This window comes from Cetorhinus maximus, chromosome 1, assembly GCF_964194155.1.
Source record: "Cetorhinus maximus chromosome 1, sCetMax3.hap1.1, whole genome shotgun sequence".
In the NCBI taxonomy this organism is placed as follows: domain Eukaryota; kingdom Metazoa; phylum Chordata; class Chondrichthyes; order Lamniformes; family Cetorhinidae; genus Cetorhinus; species Cetorhinus maximus.
The window spans coordinates 117,804,816-117,830,062 of NC_135879.1; the positions used below are offsets into that span (position 1 = coordinate 117,804,816).

Genomic DNA, 25,247 nt, shown 5'->3' on the forward strand with positions numbered 1-25,247 from the left:
GTTGGGGGGGGGGGGATGGGTGCGGGTGGTTTGCAGTTCTCCGGGGTGGGGATAGGGACTTTACAGTGCTGTGGTTAGGGGGTTTTGCTGTGCTGAGGGGGTGGGGTTTGCAATGCTGGGGTAGGTATGGGACTTACAGTGCTCTGGAGGTTTTGGGGGTGGGGGGTGTATTGCAGCGCTGGGTGCGTAGGGGGTTTGCAATGCTCTGGGGTGAGGGTAGAGGTTTTGCAGTACTGGGGCAGGAGTAGGGGTTTTGAGTGCTGTCGGGGGTGGGGTAGAGGTTTTGCAGTACCATGGGGGGTAGGGGGTTTTCAGTGTTGGGGGATGGGGTAGGGGGTTTGCAGTGCTCTGTGGGGGTGGGGGTAGAGTGTTTGCAGCTTTGTGGGGAGTGGGAGATGGGTTAGGGGGTTTACAGAGCTGGCGGAGGGGTCTGTAGTGCCCTGGAGGTAGGAGCCGCTTCAGTGTCCGCGGCGTCAGCTCGCTCTCTCTGCGCTTTGGAACGTTGCGGGGGCGGCTCGCGCGCTCTGACGGTTGGTTGCCACGGTAACGGAACAGGCGGCGGAAGATGGAGCCGGATTCGCTGCACCGGCAGCTCTCGGTCACCATCGCTCACATCGTGCAGCGGCTCCGCGGCTCTAAGCTGCACTCAGAGTTGGAGCGGGAAGCTAGGGTGAGTCCGGGCCCGGCGGGGAGGGGGACCGGTTGGGGGGAGGGGGACCGGTTGGGGGGAGGGGAACCGGTTGGGGGGAGGGGAACCGGTTGGGGGCGGGGGTCGGGGAATCGACATTGAGGAACCTGATCCGCGGCCGAGCCCCAGTCCAGGCCTGGGCTGTCCTGGCTCTGGGTGCACTCGTGATGGAAAGAGAAATAAATGGCAAATCGATGAGCTGCACATTGTAACTGGAGCACAATTTCACTGCAGGGAGGGCAGGAGCTGCACAGCAACAGCCAGCACCCACAGGTCGAGGTTTGGGTTGATGCTGGGAAACCCTCATTCCCCCATCCACTCTGCTCTCCTTCACTACCTGATACACCTGCTGTCTGCTTCCAGCATAACCTGCAATAGTCGTGGTTTGCTCACCCAGGACCAGAGAGGGTTTTGGAGAAGGGCCTGTGTTTGCTTCTGATGGAGAAACAACCGACTTTGGTGACTGCTTTCTCTCTCTCTCCAGCTACCATGCCCTAAGAAGGTGTTGGTGACCATGGACCTCCATGTTAATGTTATTTTGGAGGTGTGGATTATCTTCGTTGGTGGTACATTCATCCAGTTTGCAACACCCCTTAGAAAAATCATTCTTTGTCTACCTCGATCTCTTTTCCCATAGATCCCATCAGCATCAGACTTTCTAAATCATGATTTCTTGCTTCATGCCCAAGAAATTCCAACTGTCCCTTTCTGATCTTGGTCAGCAGAGTTCTTTTGTGATTTTATCAGCACCTCTTAATTGGCAGTGTGACTTGTCCAAGATATGGTGACTGCTTTACATTTTTAAAATCCTCTGGTCGCTTCACTTACAGGCTTGGATGGCTGGTGACCTCTCAGTAAACTGCTTTTGTTTTGGGTTAAATGATGGCCCCATTCCTGCCAGTTTGTTTTCATTGTTTGTTTAGGCTTTTTGAGTCTGAAGCTTTACAAAGGGTGGTTTCAAATGCTTTTGATTTATTGCTGAACCAAACCAAAATCAGAACACCAACTTCTGTTAGCATCAAAAATCTGATATTTTTTTCAAATTAAATTAAAGGGCACATAGATTTAAATTTGACGTGCTTCCTCCCACCCAGAGCCTCACCGTCCAACAAAAAGCTTTGGACACCCTCTACTTTAGTGCTGTGCTGGTGTCACCTGCATGTGAATTGCAACTCTTTGCATAATCGATTAATTTCAAGTAAATTTGTTGGATTAACTAAAAAGGCTGCTAGAAATATATTTTTAAAACTGAGTCTTTGTACTACATGGCATTTGCAAATCTGGCAAGTTTACTTTGTGTTGATGTCTGCTGTGGCAGACTTGTGTTTTGTAAGGGACAACACCAGGACTGATGTCAGGTCATATAAGGACAGCTATAGAAAGCAATACAAGTCAATAGGTTTATGTGAAGATCAAAGTACTGTGATTGTTTTAAGTGATTGTATCTCTAAACTATATGATATCTGTTTTTTATAATGTATATATTTATAGTTCGTTTAATTTTTCGCCAAGTTTTCCACCAAATTTTGATTGAGCTGTGATTTTGGAGATGTTTGCTTCTTGTCCTCTGCTTTCTCTTTTACAAATACTACCTTTCCCATGCAGAAACCTGTAATTTCAAATTTTCAATCAGTGACAGGAGATGTCAGTAGGTTCTTCAAACCCTAGTATTGGCCTGCATGCTGTTCAAGAATTGACCATGTTAGACAATGGCACTGCCAGAAATCCCAGATTTGAAGGCTCATGTAGACAATTACTTCATTTCAAATGCTGGATACTCTGGTGTTAGCATGTTGCACCATTGACGAAAGGGCATTTGCGCAGGACATGTTGAATAGCTTGACTGAAAATTCCCGGCTTGGCTTGCCTGCCTTGGGAGAAAGTGCCTGCAAAGGCAGGATCTTCAGTACTGGGGACTAGTGCGGGCTGGAGTCGGGCCAGCAGACCCAGGAAGAAGTGCAGAGGCAGCCATAGGGGCTGCCAGGTGCTGTTTAAAAGGCCCGCCTTGGTGCCATGAGATATTGTCCCAGTGAAAATAAAAACACAAAAACCCTCAATCCTTCACCGCTTACATCCCTTCACTCTCCAAACACTCCCCATACCCCATCCATGCCACTTCGTGTCCCCCACCCACCCTCTTTTTTTCTTCCTCATGCCCCCTGCCCTTCCATCCATCCCTACATTCCCTCATGCCCCCTATGCCAAGCTCTGCCCTTCCACCCATCCCTATGTCACCTCATGCCCCCTATGCCCCTCTACCCACCACCTGTGACCCCTCATGCCAAGCAATGGCACTTCCATGCCTATTGATCCACTGTACACTTCCTAGGAACAATGAACCCCATAGTGTATAATGGAATGTGTAGAATAAAAGCTTTTGAAAAAAGTTATTGTTGATAACTTTGTCTTATGTTTGAAAAAAGATCTGGACTGCAAGCTAATAGAAGTGTCAATCATCCAGGCCCTTTGAAGTTTCAAAAACTACAAACCTTTGAAACTAATTAACTTGTGTCAACAAACATTGTAAAATTGACTGCAGAGATCAAAGAACTGAGCTGTCAATCAAACAATGTTTCATCTGGGGCGCAGGTGTTCTGTTAGTCTAATAGATGCCTGGGCTCTCGGCTGAGTGTACATAATGAAGCTGATATCTCATTCTTTGGCTTGGTGTCAAAAGTTGACTGATATTGTTCTTCCTTGGATTATTTTACTACATTATAGACGTTTTATAAAAACACATTGTTGTAATATCTGGTTCCTAAATAACATAATCTTGGAGATTTTATGACTTGCAAACTTTGGGATACAACTAATTCACGTCTAAGTGATACTTCTGTGGTATTAGGTTTGCTAGAATGTGATTATTTTGGTGTAATTTGTAAAAATAGGAGCCAGAAGAATTTGTGAGCTATTTTTTCTGTATTGAATACTTGAAGTAAAATGATTTATTTGCTGTCAGAAATTGAATTTATACTGCACACTTTGGGATTTGAAACCAGTGTAAGACCAGCTCTTGGAGGAACCTTGAACCACAAGGCTTTAATGCACTTAAATAATGGTTGAGATTTACATTGATGCTTATCCAAAGTACTTGCATCAGTTCAAGAGTGGCAGCATGAATGCCACCTACATCTTGATTTCCACTTTTGCAAATTCTGCTCTGCCGTAATGATTGGAGAAATTTTCTAAAAACTAACTTCAAAGGAAGGTATTGTGCTGTCATATATATATTTTAAATTATTGCTGCATTTGTATAGCTCTAAATGAAATTCATTTTTTTGCATATGGCTGAAGGCCAGAGACGGAATTATTTAATGGCTGTTTTGTGTTGAGTGGCACACACTTGAAAAATTGGGGTGAAATAGTTCCAGTTAAGATTTAGTTTTGTCACACATTGCATGAGTGTTATTTCTTAATTCATGTGAACAACAATACGTGTATCAAATTAGCATTCATTTTCCAGTTCTTCTCCCCCAAATTGTTTGTAGTTTGATCTCCTCTTTTAAAATCACATGTGTATGGTCTCATATATATCTAGTTGTTGACAGATTTTTCAGAGAAGTCCAGGAGGTTTACATTTGAAAACATTGCTTTCAATGTATGCAAATTTTGATAACCTTAGGGAGGATCTCTATGGAGTTCCTCAGTAAGTGATTGAAATATTGGCATTTATGCTTTCTCAAACACTGCCAAGGCTGAGTTAACAGTGATCTGATGATAACTGAGTGACTTCAGACTTGTGATTTATGGAATCGCAAGAACTTTTCAATAATGTTCCAGCATACAGGGCTAATGTTATTTGGAGTAAAGAATACTCCTTAATGTTAACAAAATGAAGCATGTTTCACTCACTTTCCCCAGCAGGGAAAACTACCCAACATTTCTCCATACTGTAACTGCTTATTTTGACTTATTTTATTGCAGTACTGCATGTTTTTATTTTACAATTAATTGTCAGGCTTTGCTGTTCTTAGTGCACATTCTAGATTAATGTACCGTTATCCATTCATTACCAGAGGATTTTCATGAGTATGAAACACCATTAGTGTGTAAGCCATGGCTCAGTTGGTAGCACTCTTGCCTCTGTGTAAGAAGATTGTGTGTTCAAGTCCTCCTCCAAAAGCTTGGGCTGGGATTTTCTGCTCCCTCCTGCGGTGAGCGGTAGCGGAAAATATCGCAAGAAGGCCAAAAATCAGTTTTACATCATTGTAAAACCAGCTTGTGATTGGCGCTGCAGCCTTCAATGGCAGGACACGTTTCCTGCTGTGACACATTGGGAATGTAATTCCAATAGATTTGCGCCTCATCATAAGGACTGCTCGCTGGAATCAACCCCCCACACTGGATCATCAAGGAATGCCGGCGTGCAATTAGAATGGCGTGTTTCACAGCGATATATAAGTGACGTGCACCTGGCAACCTGCACTTCACGTGTGACTTGGAGGTTCGTTCGCCTACCTTGCATCGCGCAACACTCACAGTAATCAGCGCCAGGCTCGTAGGTAGCAGCACATCGCTTTCAGGGGGGTTATCACAGGCAACTCTCTACCTACCAGACCAGTGGTAAGGCAGGGGTAAAAACAAAAAGCTAAAAGCTACTGCGGATGCTGGAAATCCAAAACAAAAACAGAATTACCTGGAAAAACTCAGCAGGTAAGGCAGGGGTGTCTTTCAATGGGTTGCAGGGTTAGGGCTGCACTGGGGAAAGGGGGAAACTGGCCCTAGGCATGTGAATGTGCTGTAGGGGAAGGGCTCTACTGGGGGTGGGGTGAGGAAGAGTTAGTGCCCTCAGTGCCAGGATGGGGAGAGAGTATGTTACAGAATGACATAAGCCACTTGAGGCCTGAATGGGAGATGCGCTGAGTGAGGAAGCGCTTCAGTTTATATTGTTGAGCTGGTAAACACTGTCCTTGTCCCAGTCCAGGGATGGGGAGGGCATGTTAGTCCAGTCTCAGTTGTGCCTTGCATGTTATGGGCAGGGTGTTGTCGTAAAATCACGTGCCTGGGTCTGTGAGGTTTCTGGCATCATACTGGGCCGCAGATGGCATGCTCAGTCAGGGCAGGCAACTGCAGCCTACAGAAGGGGAGAAGGTATTGTGAGGGCATCCGAAGGTGAAGGTCGGGTATATGTTTAACTGTGCAAATGGCCTCAAGATGGATAGGGGCGAGGTCCACACGGGGCATAGACACATCCACCTCAAAGTGTTCAGGGGCTAACAAATGGATATCCACCACAGTCACGTTGGGATCAAGGAATACAGTGGGAGGATTGAGAGATCTTGGACGGAGGGAAACTTGAACATTAAGCTCCTCTGGGACGATGGGAGGGGTTTCCACACTCTCACAGGGAGGGTCCAAGCTGGTCTGGCAGTGAGAGCTCAGCACCACCATCTTCTAACCTGCAGCGATGTTGCAGTACAAAATTAAAATGAGGAGAAAGCCTGCTGGTGAGGGCTCTGAGGGTCGATTGGAGGGCAGCTTCATACACTGGGGGCCCGATTAGAGGGGCACCCAACTGAACTGTGCATTCCCAAATGAGGAGAGAGGCACAACTGAGACATGTTAGGAGTATTTCAATGAAAATGCAGAGAATCAGGAAAGTGAAGCAATGAAGCACATCCATGCAAGACTAATCCAGATAGGTGGCACTAATCGATCTCCTTGTACTGACCTCTTGTTCGCAGTGTGGAAATTCCCCAGAGCAGTAACGAACTCCACAACAATTGGGCGACTGGATGAACTTCAGATGCGTGTTAGAATTGTGGTGCTGGCTGGCTCACATAAGAGAAGCCTCAGGCCTCCCTCATATAATCTCATTCCCTTGATAAACATTTTCCCTCATGTTTATTCCAAAGAGTGTAGTATTAGAGTGCAGTGAATGAAGATCCCATTGCCTTGGCTGAAAGCAGGCCACCCAAATGCCTGGCCAAAGCAATCTCATAGCAGTCGGTCATGTAAAGGGTGGAGTGGGGGGTGGTGGAAGGAGCACCTTGAAATGCACCCTGTGTTGGCTAGGATTTCAGGGGAGAATAGTTGCCAAAACTGGAACAAAGCCCTTGAACCCACATTCATTGACAAATCATTGACAGAAATAAGACCTTCGGAGGCTAATGCTGACTTATGTCACAATAAGTTAGTATGCAGGTACAGTAAGTAATTAAGAAGGCTAATGGAATGCTATCCTTTGTTACAAGAGGGATTGAACATAAAATTAAGGATGTTATGCTTCAGTTATACAGGGCATTGGTGAGATCGCACCTCGAATACTCCGTGCAGTTTTGGTCTCCTTATTTAAGCAAGGATGTAAATGCATTGGAGGCAATTCAAAGGAGGTTTTCTAGATACCTGGAATGAGTGTGTTGTCTTATGAGGAAAGGTTGGACAGACTGGGCTTGCTTCCACTGGAGTTTAGAAAAGTAAAGGGCGATTTGATTGAAGTACACAAGATCCTGAATGGGTGAGTCCGGAACTAGGGGGGCCACTGTTTTAAAATTAGGGGTTGCCCTTTTAGGACAGAAATGAGGAGAATTTTTTTCTGAGGATTGTGCAACTTTGGAATTGTCTGCCTCAGAAGGTGGTGGAGGCAGGGACATTGAATATTTTTAAAGCAGAGGTAGATAGATTCTTGTTCGACAAGGGAATCAAAGGTTATCAGAGTTGGATGAGAATGTGGAAATCAAAACACAAGAAGATCAGCCTTGAGCTTATTGAATGGTGGAGCAGGCTTGAGGGGCCAAATGGTCTACTCCTGTTCCTATTTCTTATGCCTGGTTTTCATTGATGCTGCAGAGAGGAGACCATCAGGAAGATGGAGCCTGGTGTTATTGCTACCTGCATAATCGCATACAGGCAGGAGAGAAGAAGGAGAAGATTGCGACAGAGGCACCTGGCTCGCCAAAGGGAGGAGCAAAACCCTCAAGACCAAGGGGCAGCAGGGCACCCACTGGACGCAGAGGATGAGGCTCACAGAAACGTGCATTGGAGGCTTGCAAGACCAAGGGTCTACACAACTTGCAGTTTTAATCCGCAGATGAGCGAGCAACAGGATTGTTGATGCCTCCGCATGTCCAGGGATCTGGTGACACATTTGCCACATTCTGCAGGAATTGGCGCCATAGGAACTGGGAGGGCATCCATTGCCAGCGGCCCTGAAAGTAACAGCTGTACTATGCCACTGGCTTCTTCCAGGGCTCCACTAGGGAGCTCAGCAGGATCTGTCAAGCGTCCACGCACAAATCCATACATGAGGTAACAGATGCCCTTTTTGCCGATAATTACTTAAACTTTGACAGAGATCAAGCAAGCCAGATGTCAAACCACTGGTCTTTGCTGAGATTTCTGGGTTCCCACAGATGTAGGGTGTCATCAACTGCACTCGTGTGACTGTAAAAGCTCCCTGGCAGCAGGCACTCCATTACATAAACCAGAAAGACTATCACTCGCTCAATGTACAGCTGCTCTGCAACCATAAGAAAGTGATCATGCAGGTTTGCACCAGATAACCAGGAAACGTCCACCATTCCTACATCTTGAGTAGATCGCAGATCCTAGACGTCTTTGAGGGACTACACAGGATACAGGCTGGCTCCTCGGTGACAAAAGGTACCCTCAAAGGACGTTTTGCAGGTATGCATCTATTCAGAGATGACTGAATCATAAGAACATAAGAACTAGGAGCAGGAGTAGGCAATTCAGCCCCTCGAGCCTGCCCCGCCATTCAGTACGATCATGGCTGATCTAATTTCGGCCTCAACTCCAATTTCCTGCCCTCTCCCCATAACCTTTCAACCCATTACTAATTAAAAATCTGTCTATCTACTCCTTAAATTTATTCAGCATCCCGGCATCCACTGCTCTCTGAGGTAGTGAATTCCACAGATTCACGACCCGTTGAGAAAAGTAATTCCTCCTCATCTCTGATTTAAATCTACCATCCCTTAGCCTAAAACTATGGCCTCTCATTCTAGAATGTCCCACAAGGGGAATCATCCGCTCCACGTCTACTTTGTCTAACCCCTTTAGCATCTTATATACCTCAATTAGATCTCCTCTCATCCTTCTAAACTCTAGCGAGTATAGGCCTAAACTGCTCAATCTCTCCTCATAAGACAAGCCCCGCATCTCTGGAATCAATCTAGTGAACCTCCTCTGAACCGCCTCCAGTGCAACTACATCCTTCCTCAAGTAAGGGGGCCAAAACTGCACAGTGCTCCAGGTGCGGTCGCACCAATGCCTTGTACAGTTGCAACAACACTTCCCTATTTTTATACTCTAATTCCTTTAGCAATAAATGCCAAAATTCCATTTGCCTTCCTTATTACCTGCTGTACCTGCATACTAGCTTTCAGCGATTCATGCACGAGGACATCCAGATCCCTCTGCACTGAAGCATTCTGAAGTTTCTCTCCATTTAAATAAATCGCCTTTTTATTCTTCTGACCAAAACGGATAACCTCACACTTTTCCACGTTAAACCCCATCTGCCAAATTTTGGCCCATTCACCTAACCTCTGTGACACCTTCTTCTCTATCACATTAAGATCTGGCACCCTCAGTTAGGGATGCTGGCCTGCTTTTATCCTCACCTTACCATGCATTTAGACTGTCATGAAGCTGTTAATGTATATAATATTATTGGAAAATATTTTTCTTTTAAAATAGAGGTTTAGCCTGTGGGTGTGTCTTAATTGGATTAAAGTCAGCTAGTCTGGGTGCTTTGATGAGTACTAGTTTTGATATGTAAGTGAGATAGTGTGCACTTGCATTTTTTGAAAAGGACATTCAAGAAGTGCGGTGAAAAATGACACCCTATCTAGTAGCTGTCAAGCAATATGTTTATATTACTAATTTATAGTACCAATTTTAAGGGGTTTCATTGTTAAAAGGTGGAGTTCAAAGAGGCTGGTGATACAATGAGAATTTACATTCAATCAGTGGTAGGTATAACTTCAGTTGTGTGTGTGCAGGGCAGAGGCAATGAGAGATGAAAAGGCAGCTGTAAGCATCCAACTGGCTCCACAGGAACCAAAGTGATAAGAACCTTGTTTTGAATTCGTAAGGTGAAAATACTTTGACTGGTGTCTGGCTAAGTCTATGGGCTGCTGTTGCCTTAACGGAGATTAGTTTGGGAATTTGTTAAAAGTTATGATAGTAGTAATCTGTAGCCAGGTGTTTTTATATTTTAACCTGTGTAAATTAATAAAATGTTTAATTTAGTTTAATGTAAAACCTTGAGAACCGGTGGTCTGATTCCTGAATTTAGAGTTGCATCTCAAACATAACACTTAAAATTATAGATTATGACAGTTGTTTAAAGTTTCCCACTGAGATTTTTAAATAACTCAGCTTTACCAACTGCATTGGTCATAACTTAGACCACCTGAGGATGACGACGTTCAACCACTTGCATGCCAGACATTGAAATGCCTCATCTTTAAGACACACATTGTACCCTCATGGCCAGCCCTGGCCCTTGCGAACTTATAAATGCTGAGACACCATGAAGCCCTTAGGTGACGAGTCATTGCTAATAAAGAGCACACTTCAGCTTCGGTATATCCTTGCTACTATCCCATTACTCCCCTCACCAAGGTTCTATACAACTCCAACATGACCTCCCTACTTTTGTAATCTATGCCTCGATTGATAAAGGCAAGTGTCCCATATGCCTTTTTCACCACCCCACTAACATGCCCCTCTGCCTTCAGAGATCTATGGACACACACGCCAAGGTCCCTTTGTTCCTCAGAACTTCCTAGTGCTATGCCGTTCATTGAATACTTCCTTGTCAACTTACTCCTTCTAAAGTGTATCACCTCACACTTTTCAGGGTTAAATTCCATCTGCCACTTATCTGCCCATTTGACCATCCTTCTATATCTTCCTGTAGCCCAAGACACTCAATCTCACTGTTTACCACCCGGCCAATCTTTGTGTCATCTGCTTACTTACTAATCCTACCCCCCACATAGTCATCTATGTCATTTATATAAATGACAAATAATAGGGGACCGAGCATAGATCCCTGTGGTACGCCACTAGACACTGGCTTCCAGTCACTAAAGCATCCTTCTGTCATCACCCTCTGTCTCCTACAACTCAGCCAATTTTGAATCCACCTTATCAAATTACCCTGTATCCCATGTGCATTTGCCTTCTTTATAAGTCTCCCATGTGGGACCTTGTCAAAGGCTTTGCTGAAAGCCATATAAACTACATCACCTCACTACCCTCAGCTACACAGCTGGTGACCTCCTCAAAAAATTCAATCAAATTTGTTAGGCATGACCTCCCTCTGACAAAGCCATGCTGACTATCCCTGATCAAATCTTGCCTCTCCAAGTGGAGATAGATACTCTCCTTCAGAACTTTCTCCAATAGTTTCCCTACCACTGACGTGAGACTCACTGGCCTGTAGTTCCCTGGCTTATCTCTACAACCCTTCTTAAATAGCGGAACCACGTTAGCTGTTCTCCAGTCCTCTGGCACCTCCCCCGTGGCCAGAGAGGAATTAAAAATTTGGATCAGAGCCCCTGCGATCTCCTCCCTTGCCTCCCTCAGCAGTCTGGGACACAAATCATCTGGACCTGGAGATTTGTCCACTTTTAAGCCTGCCAACACCACCTATACCTTGTCACTCCCTATATCAATTTGCTTAAGAACCTCGCAGTCTCTCTCCCAGAGTTTGATACCTTCATCCTCATTCTCTTGGGTGAAGACGGATGTGAATTATTCATTCAACACTCTAGCGATGTCCTCTGGCTCCACCCATAGATTTCCCCCTTGGTCCCTTATGGGCCCTACTCTTTCCCTGGTTATCCTCTTCCCATTGATATACTTATGGAATATCTTGGGATTTTCCCTACTTTTACCAGCCAGAGCTTTCTCATATCCCCTCTTTGCTCTCCTAATTGCTTTCTTAAGCTCCACCCTGCACTTTCTGTACTCCACTAATGTCTCTGCTGATTTGCTTCCCTTGTACCTGCTAAAAGCCCCTCTTTTCCTACTCATCGTAACCTGAATATCTCTGGTCATCCATGGTTCTCTGGGCTTGTTACACCTTCCTATCACCCGAGAGGGAACATGTTGAGCCTGTACCCTCCCCATTTCCTTTTTGAACACCCCCCACTGCTCCTCTGTAGATTTCCCCACAAGTAGCTGTTCCCAGTCTACCTTGGCCAGATCCTGCCTTATTTTACTAAAATCCACTTTCCCCCAATCCAAAACATTTTTTTGCAACTTGTCTATCTCTTTGTCCATAACAAACTTAAACTGTATCATGTTGTGGTCACTATCGCTAAAATGCTTGCCCAGCACCACCTCAGCCACCATTCCCCAGAATTAGGTCCAGCACTGTGCCGTCCCTTGTTGGACCCTCTTCATATTGACCTAAAAAGTTCTCCTGTACACATTTCAAGAAATCCACTCCATCCAAGCCCTTAACACTGTGTCTATCCCAATTAATGTTTGGAAAGTTGAAATCACCTAATATAATTACCCTATTGTTATTGTTTTTACATACCTCCACAAATTGTGCACATATTTGCTCCTCAATTTCCCGCTGACTATCTGGGGGTCAAAAATAAACACCTAATAATGTGGTTGCCCCTTTTTTATTCCTAAACTCTACTCACAAAGCTTCATTCGATGTCCCCTCCAAGATATCATCTCTTCTTACTGCAGTAACTGACTCCTTAACTAATAATGCAACGCCTCCTCCTCTTTTACCCCCTCCCCTGTCTTGCCTGAAGATTCTATATCCCGGAATGTTGTGCTGCCAATCCTGCCCTTCCCTCAACCACATCTCAGTGGTGGCTACTATATCACAATTCCATGTGTCAATCCTCATCCTTAACTCATCCGTTTTACCTGGAAAACTCCTGGCATTAAAGTAGAGGCCATCCAGCCTTGCCTTACTCCCTTGAAACTTAATGCAGCTGTACTCCCTCTGACTTGATTGTTTTACTGTATTATGATGTGTCCCTATTCTGCTAACATTCTGTGTCCCCTCCCCCTGCCAAATTAGTTTAAACTCCTCCCAACAGTACTAGCAAACCCACCCGCATGGATGTTAGTCCCGCTCTGGTTCAGATGTAGACCGTCCCACTTGTACAGGTCCCACCTTCCCCAGAAACGGTCCCAGTGATCCAGGAATCTAAAACCCTCCTGCACCAACTCTTAAGCCATGTATTCATCTGCGCTATTCTCCTATTTCTGAGCTCGCTAGCACGTGGCACTGGAAGTAATCCAGATATTACAACCAGAGAGGTCTTGCTTTTTAGTCTACTGCCTAACTCCCTGAACTCTTGATGCAAGACCTCATCCCTCTTTCTACCTATGTCATTGGTATCAACGTGTACCATGACCTCTGCCTTATCACCCTCCCCCTTCAGGATGCCCTGCAGCCGTTCAGTGATATCTCGGACCCTGGGATCAGGGAGGCAACATACCATCCTGGAGGCACGTTGACGGCCTCAGTAGTCCCTCTGTTCGCCTGACTATATAATCCCCTATTACCATTGCTCTTCCTCCCCTCCTGTACAGACAGGCTGCTTGTGGTGCCAGAAGCTTGGCTCTGTCCGCACTACCTGGAGGAACCAGCGCCCTCATCAACCTCCAAAATGGAATACCGATTTGCGAGCAGGACCCCAAGGGACTTCTGAACTACCTGCCTGTTTCTCTTGGACTGCCTGGTGGTCACCCATTCCCTTCCTTCCTCAAGTCCCTTCATCTTCGGTGTGACCACCTTTCTAAACATGCTATCCACAATGCTCTCAGACTCGCGGATGCTCCACAATGTCCCCAGCTGCCGTTCCAGCTCTGAAACCCAAGCTTCCAGGAGCTGCAGCTGGACACACTTCCAGCACACATGCTGGTCCCGGGCACTGGAAATGTCCCCAGCCTCCCATGTGGAGCACGAGGAGCACACCATGGCTTTGAGCGCTCCTACCATGACTTATCATTTTAAATGAAACCTTTTAAGTCAATTACTCTAGGGCCTTTCTTTCCTGATCCTCGTTACTGTAGAATATACAAACTATAAACCACAAAAAGACCTTAAACTATAAGCAGTTAAAGTAGTAAATACCTTTCCCACTACTTACCAGTGATTCCTTTCCCTTGTAGCCCCTACTGCTGCAGCAGGGCAAGACCCACACTCTGAAGATTGAAGAAGTTGGATAGCAAGGAAAAAATGCAAAGAGCACCTCGTCCCCTATGCACCGAATTCCCACTTTGCACCAAATTGCCAATACCCACTCTGGCTGTGCCCCACTCAGGATGTGCTCTCTTCCCTGTTCGTGTGCAAGCCAGACTGTAGTGTGCTTCTAGATTGTCCCTTTCTTAAATAGAGCTGAGTGGCTCAGTTCATAGCACCCTCGCCTTTGAATCAGAGGGTTGTGGGTTCGTGTCCCACTCCCGGAAACCAAGAACTGTGATTGTACTCGATAGAGTTGCAATCTGTGACTGTTGATAACTCGAAAGAATTTTTTCAGGCCGTAATCAGGCTTCAGGTGATTGACAGTTAACTGTCACATAGTCAGCTGAGTCAGCTACCTTACCAACCTTTTACCTAGACTACTGAACTTACAAAAATTAAAGAGAAATTAAAGAGAAAGACTTACCAGTTCAATTCCCACTTTGCACCAAATTACGAATATGCACTCTGGATGTGCCCCACTCAGGATGTGCTCTCTCCCCTGTTTGTGTGCAAGCACACTGTAGATGTACACTCGGAAAGTCGGAAATGCAGTTGGCAGACAGGAGCGTGCACGAGCTCTGAGTATGGGCTCATAGCATGAAAACCCTGCCGGATGACAGGGAGGATATGGAGTTGCACGATATATGATCCTTGTCCATACATAAACACACCTCTCCTTGTACACTACACCTTCACTTTTCAAGAATGCAGACGAGCTAGAACACTTCTGCCTCAATCTTACACAGCCAAGAATAAACATGACATGATCCTGCAAATCATGTGAATGAGGTTCCTTCCACAAGCAAACCTTAAGACATCACTGATGTTGAGAATGATCTGAAGAAGGGGTATGCACAGTGGTGATATGGAAGTATACTACTTAGATGAGAGGCCCGTGGTAGCGACAACTGCGATAAGTGGGGGAGGAGTCATGGTATCACACCTGATTGACAGCAATACAGCTCATCATAAAAAGGAGACATACATTAGAGGAGATGTGAAATGGGTGCGATTCTATTTACATTTGTGCACATTAGATACATATTATGAACACCCATGACACCGTTGTGCTCCTAAATTTTTTTAATTTTCCTTGCCTGGGTGCTTTCCTGACATCCACTGTGGAGGTGGAGGCAGCCTTGTTGTCTGTAACAACTGTGGCGGGTGTCCTCTGGAGGGCCAAGACCTGGAGGGCTGTGGCTTGCTTTGGGTGTCCTGTTGTGTGGCAGGTGCACTGTCCTTGGCCTGTGGAGCTGAATGTGATAGGGACACAGTAATACTGGATAGGGATTGGCCGGACAGTCCCAGAGTCACATGGGTAATGGCCCCGGGGTGTCCAGCTGCTGGTCTGCCTCCCTATGCGTCCCCAACGGCCCCTGGCCGACTCCTTGAGGAGAAGGGGCAGCTGGAGTGAGATCTAGGTGCCCAGCCCGCTTCTTGCGTAGCCACTGATGGATTCCACCGATGGAGTGCTGCTTCTGCAACAGTGCAGGAAGCTACAGACCAGTTAGCTTAACATCTGTCATAGGGAAAGTATTAGAAGCTATTATTAAAGATGTTATAGCAGGGTACTTAGAAAAATTCAAGATAATCAGCCACTGTCAATATGGTTTTGTGAAAGGGAAATAATGTTTGACCAATTCTTTGGAGTTCTTTGAAGGAGTCACATGTGCTGTGGATAATGGGGAACCGGTGGATGTACTTAGATTTCCAGAAGGCATTTGATAAGGTGCCACATCAAAGGTTATTGCGGAAAATAAAAGCTCATGGCGTAGGGGGTAACATATTAGCATGGGCAGAAGATTAGCTAGCTAACAGGAAGCAGAGGGTAGCCATAAATGGGTCTTTTTCTGGTTGGCAGGATGTAACGAGTAGCGTGCTATAGGGATCAGTGGTGGGGCCTCAAATTTTTGCAATTTATATAAATGACTTGGAGATAGACACCAAAGGAATGGTTGCTAAATTTGCTGATGACACAAAGATAAGTAGGAAAGTAAGTTGTGAAGAGGATGTAAGGAGGCTATAAAGTGACATAGGTTAAGTGAGTGGGCAAAGATTTGGCAAATGGAGTATAATGTGGGCAAATGTGAAATCATTCATTTTGGCCGGAAGAATAACAAAGAAGCATATTACTTAAATCGTGAGAGGTTGCAGAACTCTGAGATTCAGAGGGATCCAGGTGTCTTGATGCAAGTAATTAGGAAAGTTAATAGAATGTTATCATTTATTTTGAGAGGAATTGATTACAGAAGTAGAGAGGTTATGCTTCAGCTATACGGGGCACTGGTGCGATCACATCTGGAGTACACTGTACGTATTGATTTTCTTGTTTAAGGAAGGATGTAAATGCGTTAGAAGCAGTTCAGAGAACTTTTACGAGACTGATACCAGGAATAGTTGCCTTATGAGGAAAGGTTGGACAGGTTAGGCTTGCATCCACTGGAATTTAGAAGAGTAGGAGGTGACTTGAATGAAACCTTTATGATCCTGAGGGTTCTTGACAGGGTGGATATGGAGAGGATGTTTCCTCTTGTGGGAAAATCTAGAACTAGGAGTCACTGTTTAAAAATAAGGGGTCACCCATTTAAGACAGAGATGAAAATATTTTTTTTTCTCTAAGGGTAATGAGTCTTTGGAGTTCCCTTCCACAAAAGGAAGCAGAGTCTTTGTTTTCAAGGCAGAGGTAGATAGATTCTTGATAAACAAGGGGGTGAAAAGTTATAGGGGGTAGGCAGGAATGTGGAGTGGAGGTTGCAATCAGATCAGCTATGATCTTACAGAATGGGGAGCAGGCTTGAGGGGCCAAGTGGCCTACTTCTCCTAATTTGTATGTTTATATGTATGTTCGTATGTCCTGGACCAAGGTCTCCATGATGGCTGCCATCCTACCAGTGTTGACCTCGATGCATTGGCATGCCGGTGCTATCACCTCAGACTGAAGTCGGACAGACTTCTCCATCATCCATTGCAATCTGAGCAATGCAGCTGACATCCATTGCAATCTGAGCAATGCAGCTGACATCCCTTCCTGATGGCCCTGTGATTGTTGCTGCAGTTCCAGCAACTGATTTAGGACCGAGTTCGGAGGCTTGTCATCTGACTCAGACTCCGCAGGTTCCTGCCTCCTACAGTCCTCCAAGTGTTGGTGATGTCAGGTGTCCCTGCCTCTGCCTGCTGTGGACCAGATTGTGTGCTATGCTTACTAGATTGTGACCCCAAGGCTGCTCTAGCACTAGGTCCCACCGAGGTGTGTTCTTCTGCGCTTCTAGAGGGTTTGGGTGAGTGCTGTGACGGGTCTTCAACAGTGCTGTACTCGGGTCCCCCATCAGAAGTGTCATCGGGGCTCGAGCTAAGGGCCTGGCTGGTTGAGGGCCTTGGGCGCTTGGCGGAGATGCCTATGAAAGAAAGTAGAGATAATTAGTGCATGGCAGGTGACTCTAAAACAGTATCGTTGTCTGAGGGATGAGCTGCTGCAAGATCCTCATGTGGGTGTTTGCCGCCGACCTCACTGTCACCACAGGCACAGTCCATGTCCTCTCCAGCCAGCTCGATGGCTCTGTTCTCAAAGGTAGTGAGGACCATGTGTTCTAGCGTTAAACCCCCTTCCAGGACCTCTCCCTGCGATTACGTGCGAGCTTATCCTGCATAAAGACAGATGGATAGTGTGAGCAGAGCGCACACCAGGGCAGATGATAAGGATGCCTGGCATGTGTGGGTGGTGAGTAGAGCTGCGGACAAGATGAGGACGCGAACTGCAGAGGATGTGAAGCCAGATCGAGATCTGAAGGTGTGTGTGAGAGTGAGTGGTGACGTCCCTTGAGCTGGCAGTGTGTGAGATCCCTGTGAATGTCTGATGGGCTTGAGTATGTGAGCTGAGAGTGATGAGATGATTGACTTACCCTGGTGGCACAGATGAGATCATTCATCCTCTTTCTGCGCTGACCTCTTCTGTGCTGCATTGGCACTGACCACCGCTGCCACCACTGCCTCCCAAGCCGGAGTGGTGAGGTTGGTAGACCTCTTCCAGCCATCATGGGAGTAGAGAACATTGTGGTGGGCTTTAACTGTATCCAGCAGGAGTTCCAGTGAGGTGTAACTGAATTTTGGAGCAGCATGCTTCTTCCCTTTGGGAGCAATGTCTTCCATGGAGCAGACCTGGGCTTCAGATGTTGAAAAAGTTGTGCATGGGTATCATTTAATTATGGCGCCTGGACTGAAGAGGCGGTGAGTTTAAGGCGGGGCGGGTGAATCAGAGGCCGCTTGCCACAATCTGGCGTGTTTCCCATGTGTGCATAATTAATGCGGCGGGAAGTGGATGATATGACGTGAAAACCTGCCATTGCGGCCGGCAGGTAAAGTGCTGTTTCACTCCTGCCATCTTACTTAGTGCACCAAGGGGAAAACCTTGCCCTTGAGGTCAAACTTTAGGCTGACACTTTAGAGTTGTACTGATGGATGCTGCACTTTTGAACTGCAAGAACAACTTGCATTTATATTACACCTTTAATGCAGAAAAAAAGCTCTAATGTGCTTCACAGGTGTAATCAGAAACGTACTGGATGGTGACTCAAAGAAAGGGAGGGGTATCAGGATGACAGACCAAAATCTTGATCGAAGAGATGCGTTTTTAAAGAGACTTAAAGAAGGTGAGGAGGGAGAGGAACTTAGCCAGGAAATTGCAGATTGAGGGCTGAGATGGCAAAAGTGCTTGAGTGTTGATGGTTAAGGTCAGCAGAGAAATATGATGTATTGCTCAACCTTGGCAAGCAGTGATTTGGTGAGCTACTTAATGGAGCTGCAGACAGGCAAATGTGACTAATGTAGTAGCCTTGAAGAAGCTAATAGATACTAATGAGTAATGTCAGAAGTGAGGATGTTCACTGATGATTGCGCAATGTTCAGCATCGTTTGCGACTCCTCAGATACCGAAGCAGTCCATATCCAAATGCTGCAAGATCTGGACAATATCCAGGCTTGGGCTGACAAGTGGCAAGTAACATCGTGCTACACAAGTGCCTGGCAATGACCATCTCCAACATGAGGGAATCTAACCCCATCGCCCCTTGACACTCAATGGCATTACCTTTGCCAAATTCCCCACTATCAACATCCTAGGGATTACCATTGACCAGAAACCTAACTGGACTAGCCATATGAATACTGTGGCTAAAGAGCAGGTCAGAGGCTAGGAATTCTGCGATGAGTAACTCACCTCCTGACTCCCCTAAGCCTGTCCACCATCTACAAGGCACAAGTCAGGAGGGTGATGGAATACTCTCCTCTTCCCTGGATGAGTGCAGCTCCAACAACATTCAAGAAGCTTGACACTATCCAGGACAAAGCAGCCTGCTTGATTGGCATCCCTTCCACAAACATTCACTCCCCCAACCACCGACAAATAGTGTGTACCATGTACAAGATGCACTGCAGACACTCACCAAGGCTCCTTAGGCAGCACCTTCCAAACCCACAACCACTACCATCTAAAAGGACAAGGGCAGGAGATACGTGGGAACACCACCACCCGGAAGTTCCCCTCCAAGTCACTCACCATCCTGACTTGGGAATATGTCGCTGGACCTCCCTCCCTAACAGCACTGTGGGTACACCTACACCATATGGACTGCGGTAGTTCAAGAAGGCAGCTCACCTCCACCTTCTCAAGGGCAATTAGGGATGGGCAATAAATGCTGATCTAGCCAGCGAAGCCTACAACCCGTAAATGAATTTTAAAAAAATGTGGTATATGAATTTCAGTGCCAGTTTGATGCTAGGTATGTAGGCCGTACATCCCAAATACTGGCGGATCGTATTAAACAACATGTCCCAGCCACTCTTTGCAACGGGCAAGGTACAGACCGTACCCAACCAGCCTGTGCTTGCAAAACTCAAAACACAGTGTTCAAAATGAGATGTGATTCTGCGATTGGACAATATTTGCGAAATAATCTTCAATGTCAGTCGGGCTTGCGGTGTGGTGCATTTGCGTGTACTGGAAGCTACATATATTAATACACAGGGCCCTGTTCTTTGCAAACAGAAAGAGCATGTACACACGTTGCGCCTGTTTCAGCTAAACAAAATAAGTGACAGCCATTCCTTGGTTCATTCCCCAGGGCAATAGGGCCAATCAGAGTCAAGCTGCCTGGTTTAAATTTTAAACAATGCTTGGCAGTTAACTGTTAGTGACCATCAACTGGTGCATTCCCCATGACAACACCTATACCAATCAGAGTCTACTTGCCAACCAATCAGCACTGTCTCCTCATACAGTATAAATTTGCTGTTTCCTCTGACATTGGCATTTTCTTGCGAATTGTCCTGGTAAGTGCAAGACGAAAAACTTCAACTAAAATGTTTCTTTTTTAAGCAATTTACAATTATTATTGGAGATTTTAAAGCATTTTTTACTTTTCCTTTCGGTCTCTTTTCTTGCGCTGCCTTCACGCTATCTTTATTTCCCTCTTTATTTTGCCTTTTGTACCTGATTTGACATTGAATTTATTATTTTAACTTCCTGGTTCAGAATCTGCATTGCCCACTAACAATTTTTAAATCTAGTTGTAGAGATATGCAGTTGCCCTGAATACACAGATCCTAGATGCCTTGTAGAGGGCACTGCATTACTTTACTGTCCTGCTGATAGCAACTTACCTTGCAAAACCCCGCTCACAGCAAAATCTTGCCCTTTGTTTTGGAAAAGTGTATATCAACATTCAGAGCCTGTGAAATGAGTCACTTATGGGATTAGTAAGCCAGACAAAGCAGTTTACATAATTTTCCTGCTGGTCTTAGTTACATTCAGTGCAATTCTGGCTTAAATAATACAACTTTTGGGACAGCAGGTTTTTGCCTCATTATTGTCCTGTCATTTGCATGCATCCACAACTTTGGGCAATGGGTGTAACTTTTGTTGGCAGTCCCTTCCATTTGAATTTAGCATGTATATTTGAATTGGTGTAACTCTGGTCTGTCTGATTTGCACCCCAAAAGTCACCCCTATGCATGAAACACAGTGGCATCGTAGTAATAAGAATATAAGAACATAAGAAATCAGAGCAGGAGTAAGCCATTCGGCCCCTCAAGCCTGCCCCGCCATTCAATAAGATTGTGGCTGATCTGCCCAAGGCCTCAACTCCTCTTTCGTGCCAGCTACTCCTAGCCCTCAACTCCCCGATATTTCAAAAATCTATCTACCTCTTCTTTAAATACTTTCAGTGATCTAGCCTCCACAACTCTCTGGGGTAGAGAATTCCAGACATTTACTATTCTTTGAGAGGAGAAATTGCTTTGCATCTCAGTTTTAAATGAGTGTCCCCTTATTCTGTAACTATGTCCCCAGTTCGAGATTCCCCTAATAGTGGAAACATCTTCTCAACATCTACCCTGTCAAGCCCCCTGAGAATCTTGTACATTTCAATAAGATCACCCCTCATTCTTCTAAACTCTAATGAATAAAGGCCTAACCTGTTTAGCCGTTCTTGATAAGCCAACCCCTTCAACCCAGGAATCAGCCTCGTGAATCTCTTTTGAACTGCCTCCAATGCCAGTATATCGTTTCTTAAATACGGGGACGAAAATTGTACACAGTGTTCCAGGTGCGGCCTCACCAACACTCTGTACAGTTGTAACACGACTTCCCTATTTTTAAACTCCAACCCCCTAGTAATACAGGCCAAAATTCAATTTGCCTTCTTAATTACTTGCTGCACCTGCATGATAACTTTTTGTGTTTCATGTACAAGAACACCTAGATCCCTCTGTGCTGTACTTCTTTGGAGCCTCTCTCCATTTAAATAATAGTCTATCTTTTGATTCTTCCTACCAAAATGCATGATCTCATACTTTCCTACATTAAACTCCGTCTGCCAAGTTTTTGCCCACTCACTCCTCTTGCAGATTCCTTATGTCCACATCACTACATGCCTTCCCACCTATTTATATATTGTCAGAAAATTTGGATACGTTGCACTCTGCCCCCTCCTCCAAGTCATTAATATAAATAGCCCTAGGACTGGTCCTTGTGGCACTCCACCAGTTACATCTTTCCAACCTGAAAAAGACTCATTAATCCCGACTCCCTCTCTTCTGTGTGTTAACCAATTCTCAATCCATGCTAATACATTCGCCCCAATACCGTGAGCTCCCATCTTGTGCAATAACCATCTTATCGAATGCCTTCTGGAAGTCCAAATACAGTACATCTACTGGTTCCCCTTTATAAACTCTGCTTGTTACATCCTCAAAAGAACTCGAGCAAATTTGTCATACATGATTTCCCTTTCACAAAACCATGTTGGCTCTGATTGTGTTAATCTTTTCCAAATGTCCTATTTCTTCCTTAATAATGGATTCTAGCATTTTCCCAATGACAGATGTTAGATTGACTGGCCTATAGTTTCCTGCTTTTTATCCCCCTTCCTCCTTGAACAGGGGTGTCACATCAGCGGTTTTCCAATCCGCTGGGACCCTCCCAGAATCCAGTGAATTCTGGAATATTTCAATCAATGCCTCCACTACCCCTGCAGCGACTTCCTTTAAAACCCTTGGATGCAGGCCATCAGGCCCTGGCGACTTGTCTGCTTTTAGTCCCATTAGTTTGTCAAATACTTTGCCCCTCGTGATAGAGACTGTTACAAGATCTTTCCTCCCATTCACTCCTTGCTTCTCTGATATCTTTGGGATGTTTATAGTCTCCTTCACCATGAAGACTGATGCAAAATATTGGTTTAAATTATCTGCCATTTCCCTGTTTCCCATTATCAATTCTCCAGTTGCATCATCCAAGGGTCTCATGCTCATTTTAGCCTCTCTCTTTCTTGTCATATACCAATAGAGGCTCTTGCTGTTTGTTTTATATCTTTTGCCAATTTACTTTCATAATCAATTTTCTCCCTCTTTATTAGCTTTTTAGTCATCCGCTGCTGGTTCCTAAAAAATACCCAATCCTCTGGCCTACTATTAGTTTTATCCGCTTTAATGTTAGTTGTTGATTGGATACTCTCCTTGACCACCTTTGCTAACCACGGGTGGTTCATCCTTCTCATTGAGTCCTTCTTTTTGACCGGGATAAATTTGTGCTGAGCGTTACGAAATATCTGCTTAAATGTTTGCCATGTCACTGGACTCGTGTTCCAGAGCCCAGGCTGATGCTCTAAGGGGTTCAAATCCCATCATGGCAGCTGATGGAATTTAAATTCAATTAATTAATAAACCTGGAATTAAAAGCTAATCGCAGTAATAGTGACCATGAAACCACAGTCGATTACCGTAAAAACCCATCTGGTCACTAATGCCCTTTAGGGAAGGAAACCTGGCTTAGATGTGACTCCAGACCCACAGCAATGTGGTTTGACTTTTTGCACACATGCAACAGTGTGTATTGCAACAACTCATTTAGGCTCCATCGACACTTCCAAACCTGTGACCTCTACCACCTAGAACGACGGGGCAGCAGATACATGGGAACACTTGTAAGTTCCCCTCCCCCCCAAGCAACATACCATCCTGACTTGGAACTATATCACCGTTCCTTCACTGTCTCTAGGTCAAAATCCTGGAATTCCCTCCCTAACAGCACTGTGGGTGTTCCTACACCACATGGACTGCAGAGGTTCAAGGAGGTGGCTCACCACCACCTTCTGAAAGGCAATTAGGGACGGGCAAAAAATGCTGGCCTGGCCAGCGATGCCGACATCCCATGAAAGAATAAAACAAAATTGCCCCAAATATATTGTAGAATTGGTAGCCCTGTATTTTTATATTTAAGTGTACCTATGTTTAATTTGCAGACATTAGTTTTAATTGCTTCACCTTTGGTAGCCATGCCTTCAGCTGCCTTGCCCCTAAGCTCTGAAATTCTCTCCCTAAACCTCTCCACCAATCTTAATCTAAGACGTTCCTTAAAATTTACCTCTTTGACCAAGTTTTTGTTGTAATAGCTGCTCCTGTGTCTCAGTGCCAAATTTTGTTTGTCAACGCTCCTGTGAAGTGTCTTGGAACGTTTTAGCACTTTATAGGAACTATATAATTACAAGTTGTTGTGAGCCCATTAGACCCAGTAACTGCACCAAACCTGTTTCTTTACGATACCAGTATTCGTTGTAGGGAGAAACACCATGAAAATTGCCAATAAATTTTTCATAATTCTTTGAAACAAGAAGGTAGAGGTTAGGAGAAGATTTTTTATGTAGTGTTTGCCCTTTCAGAAATGGTCATAGAAGCCAAACTTGTAATAGCTTTTTAAAAAAAAAGTTGATTGTTGTTAGAAAAAGTCAAATGTAACATGGTATTGGTTGGGCGGAGGCAGGGTGTTGGCAGGGAACGACAACAGAATGGGATTGCTCTCTCCGAGAGTCAGCACAGGTGCATTGGACTAATTGACCACCTTCTGTCCGGTGTAAAATTCTATGACTGTATGATGATGCTTAAGTTTTAAAGAATATTTTCCAGTTAAATTTGCTAAATGCCAATTTATAGCACATAACAGTGGAGCTGGAGCTTAACATTGCATTTGTCACGTTGGACATTCTGAATGTTATTCGTAACCATGGAAGAGTCAAAGTGAAAAATGCGGTATGCTGTATATTAAGGAGAGGGGCACTTATTTCCTCCAAGTCTCGTGGTTATACTTCCTTAACCATGACTGAGCTACAAATAGAAGGACTGTCTGGTTTGTTAATTTATATTTTGCTTCAAACTTTTTCACACTCTGTCTCTGTCTTCTTTGCAGACCTGCCTTCATAAATCAGAGGTTCGGATTGAATCTTTGAAGGAGGACCTGAAGGACTTCTTGCGAAAATCAGGTTAAAAAAATTCCACCTTCGCTTTTTGCCTTGCAAATCAAAACTCGTATTAAAGCCTAAACCGATATTTAATAAAATAAGAGTAGAAAAAAATAACATTATAAAGGAAATGTAATTACTGAACTTTATATGGACCTTTTGGTATATAGTTTGTAGTGCTTATCATTATAAGTATAGATGATAGTTTTGAAGTTGCATGTAGGGTTTTGCTGCTGTTCTTCATATTATTAACTGTATTGTTATAATTTGTGATAAGCCACCCTGCTGGTACAGTACTGCCATTTTCTTTGAAGTCTAGGTAGGCTCTGAAATATGCCTCAAAATTTACAAAAATATGTCCTCTCCTCTTAATTACAACAGTTCTCAGTCTCTTGGTTCCACTGCAATGTTGTGTTTTCTGGAGTTATAAAAAAAATTCTGCTTTGTATTCTTGTCTTGCTCAGTTTGTAAAGGGACCACTCAAGATGATGAGATATTTTTCTAGAGTTTATCAAGCCATCTATAAAATACAAATCATATACTTAGGCCTGTATTTCTGTCTCAGGCTCACGAACCG

At 44.8% G+C, this 25,247-nt stretch overlaps 1 protein-coding gene across 4 annotated transcripts in view; it reads left to right on the plus strand.

The window, feature by feature from the left end:
• Positions 1-513: 513 nt before the first annotated feature.
• tbc1d19 (TBC1 domain family, member 19) overlaps positions 514-25,247 on the plus strand; it is a 173,874-nt gene continuing 149,140 nt past the window's right edge. For 3 of the 4 annotated variants that reach the window (XM_078553375.1, XM_078553555.1, XM_078553463.1), the window contains exons 1-2: positions 514-670; positions 24,619-24,691. In XM_078553375.1, coding sequence (XP_078409501.1) covers positions 566-670; positions 24,619-24,691 — 178 coding nt within the window. In that variant the 5' untranslated portion in view covers positions 514-565. The remainder of the gene's footprint in view (positions 671-24,618; positions 24,692-25,247) is intronic. The other variant, XM_078553639.1, reaches the window with a different exon arrangement.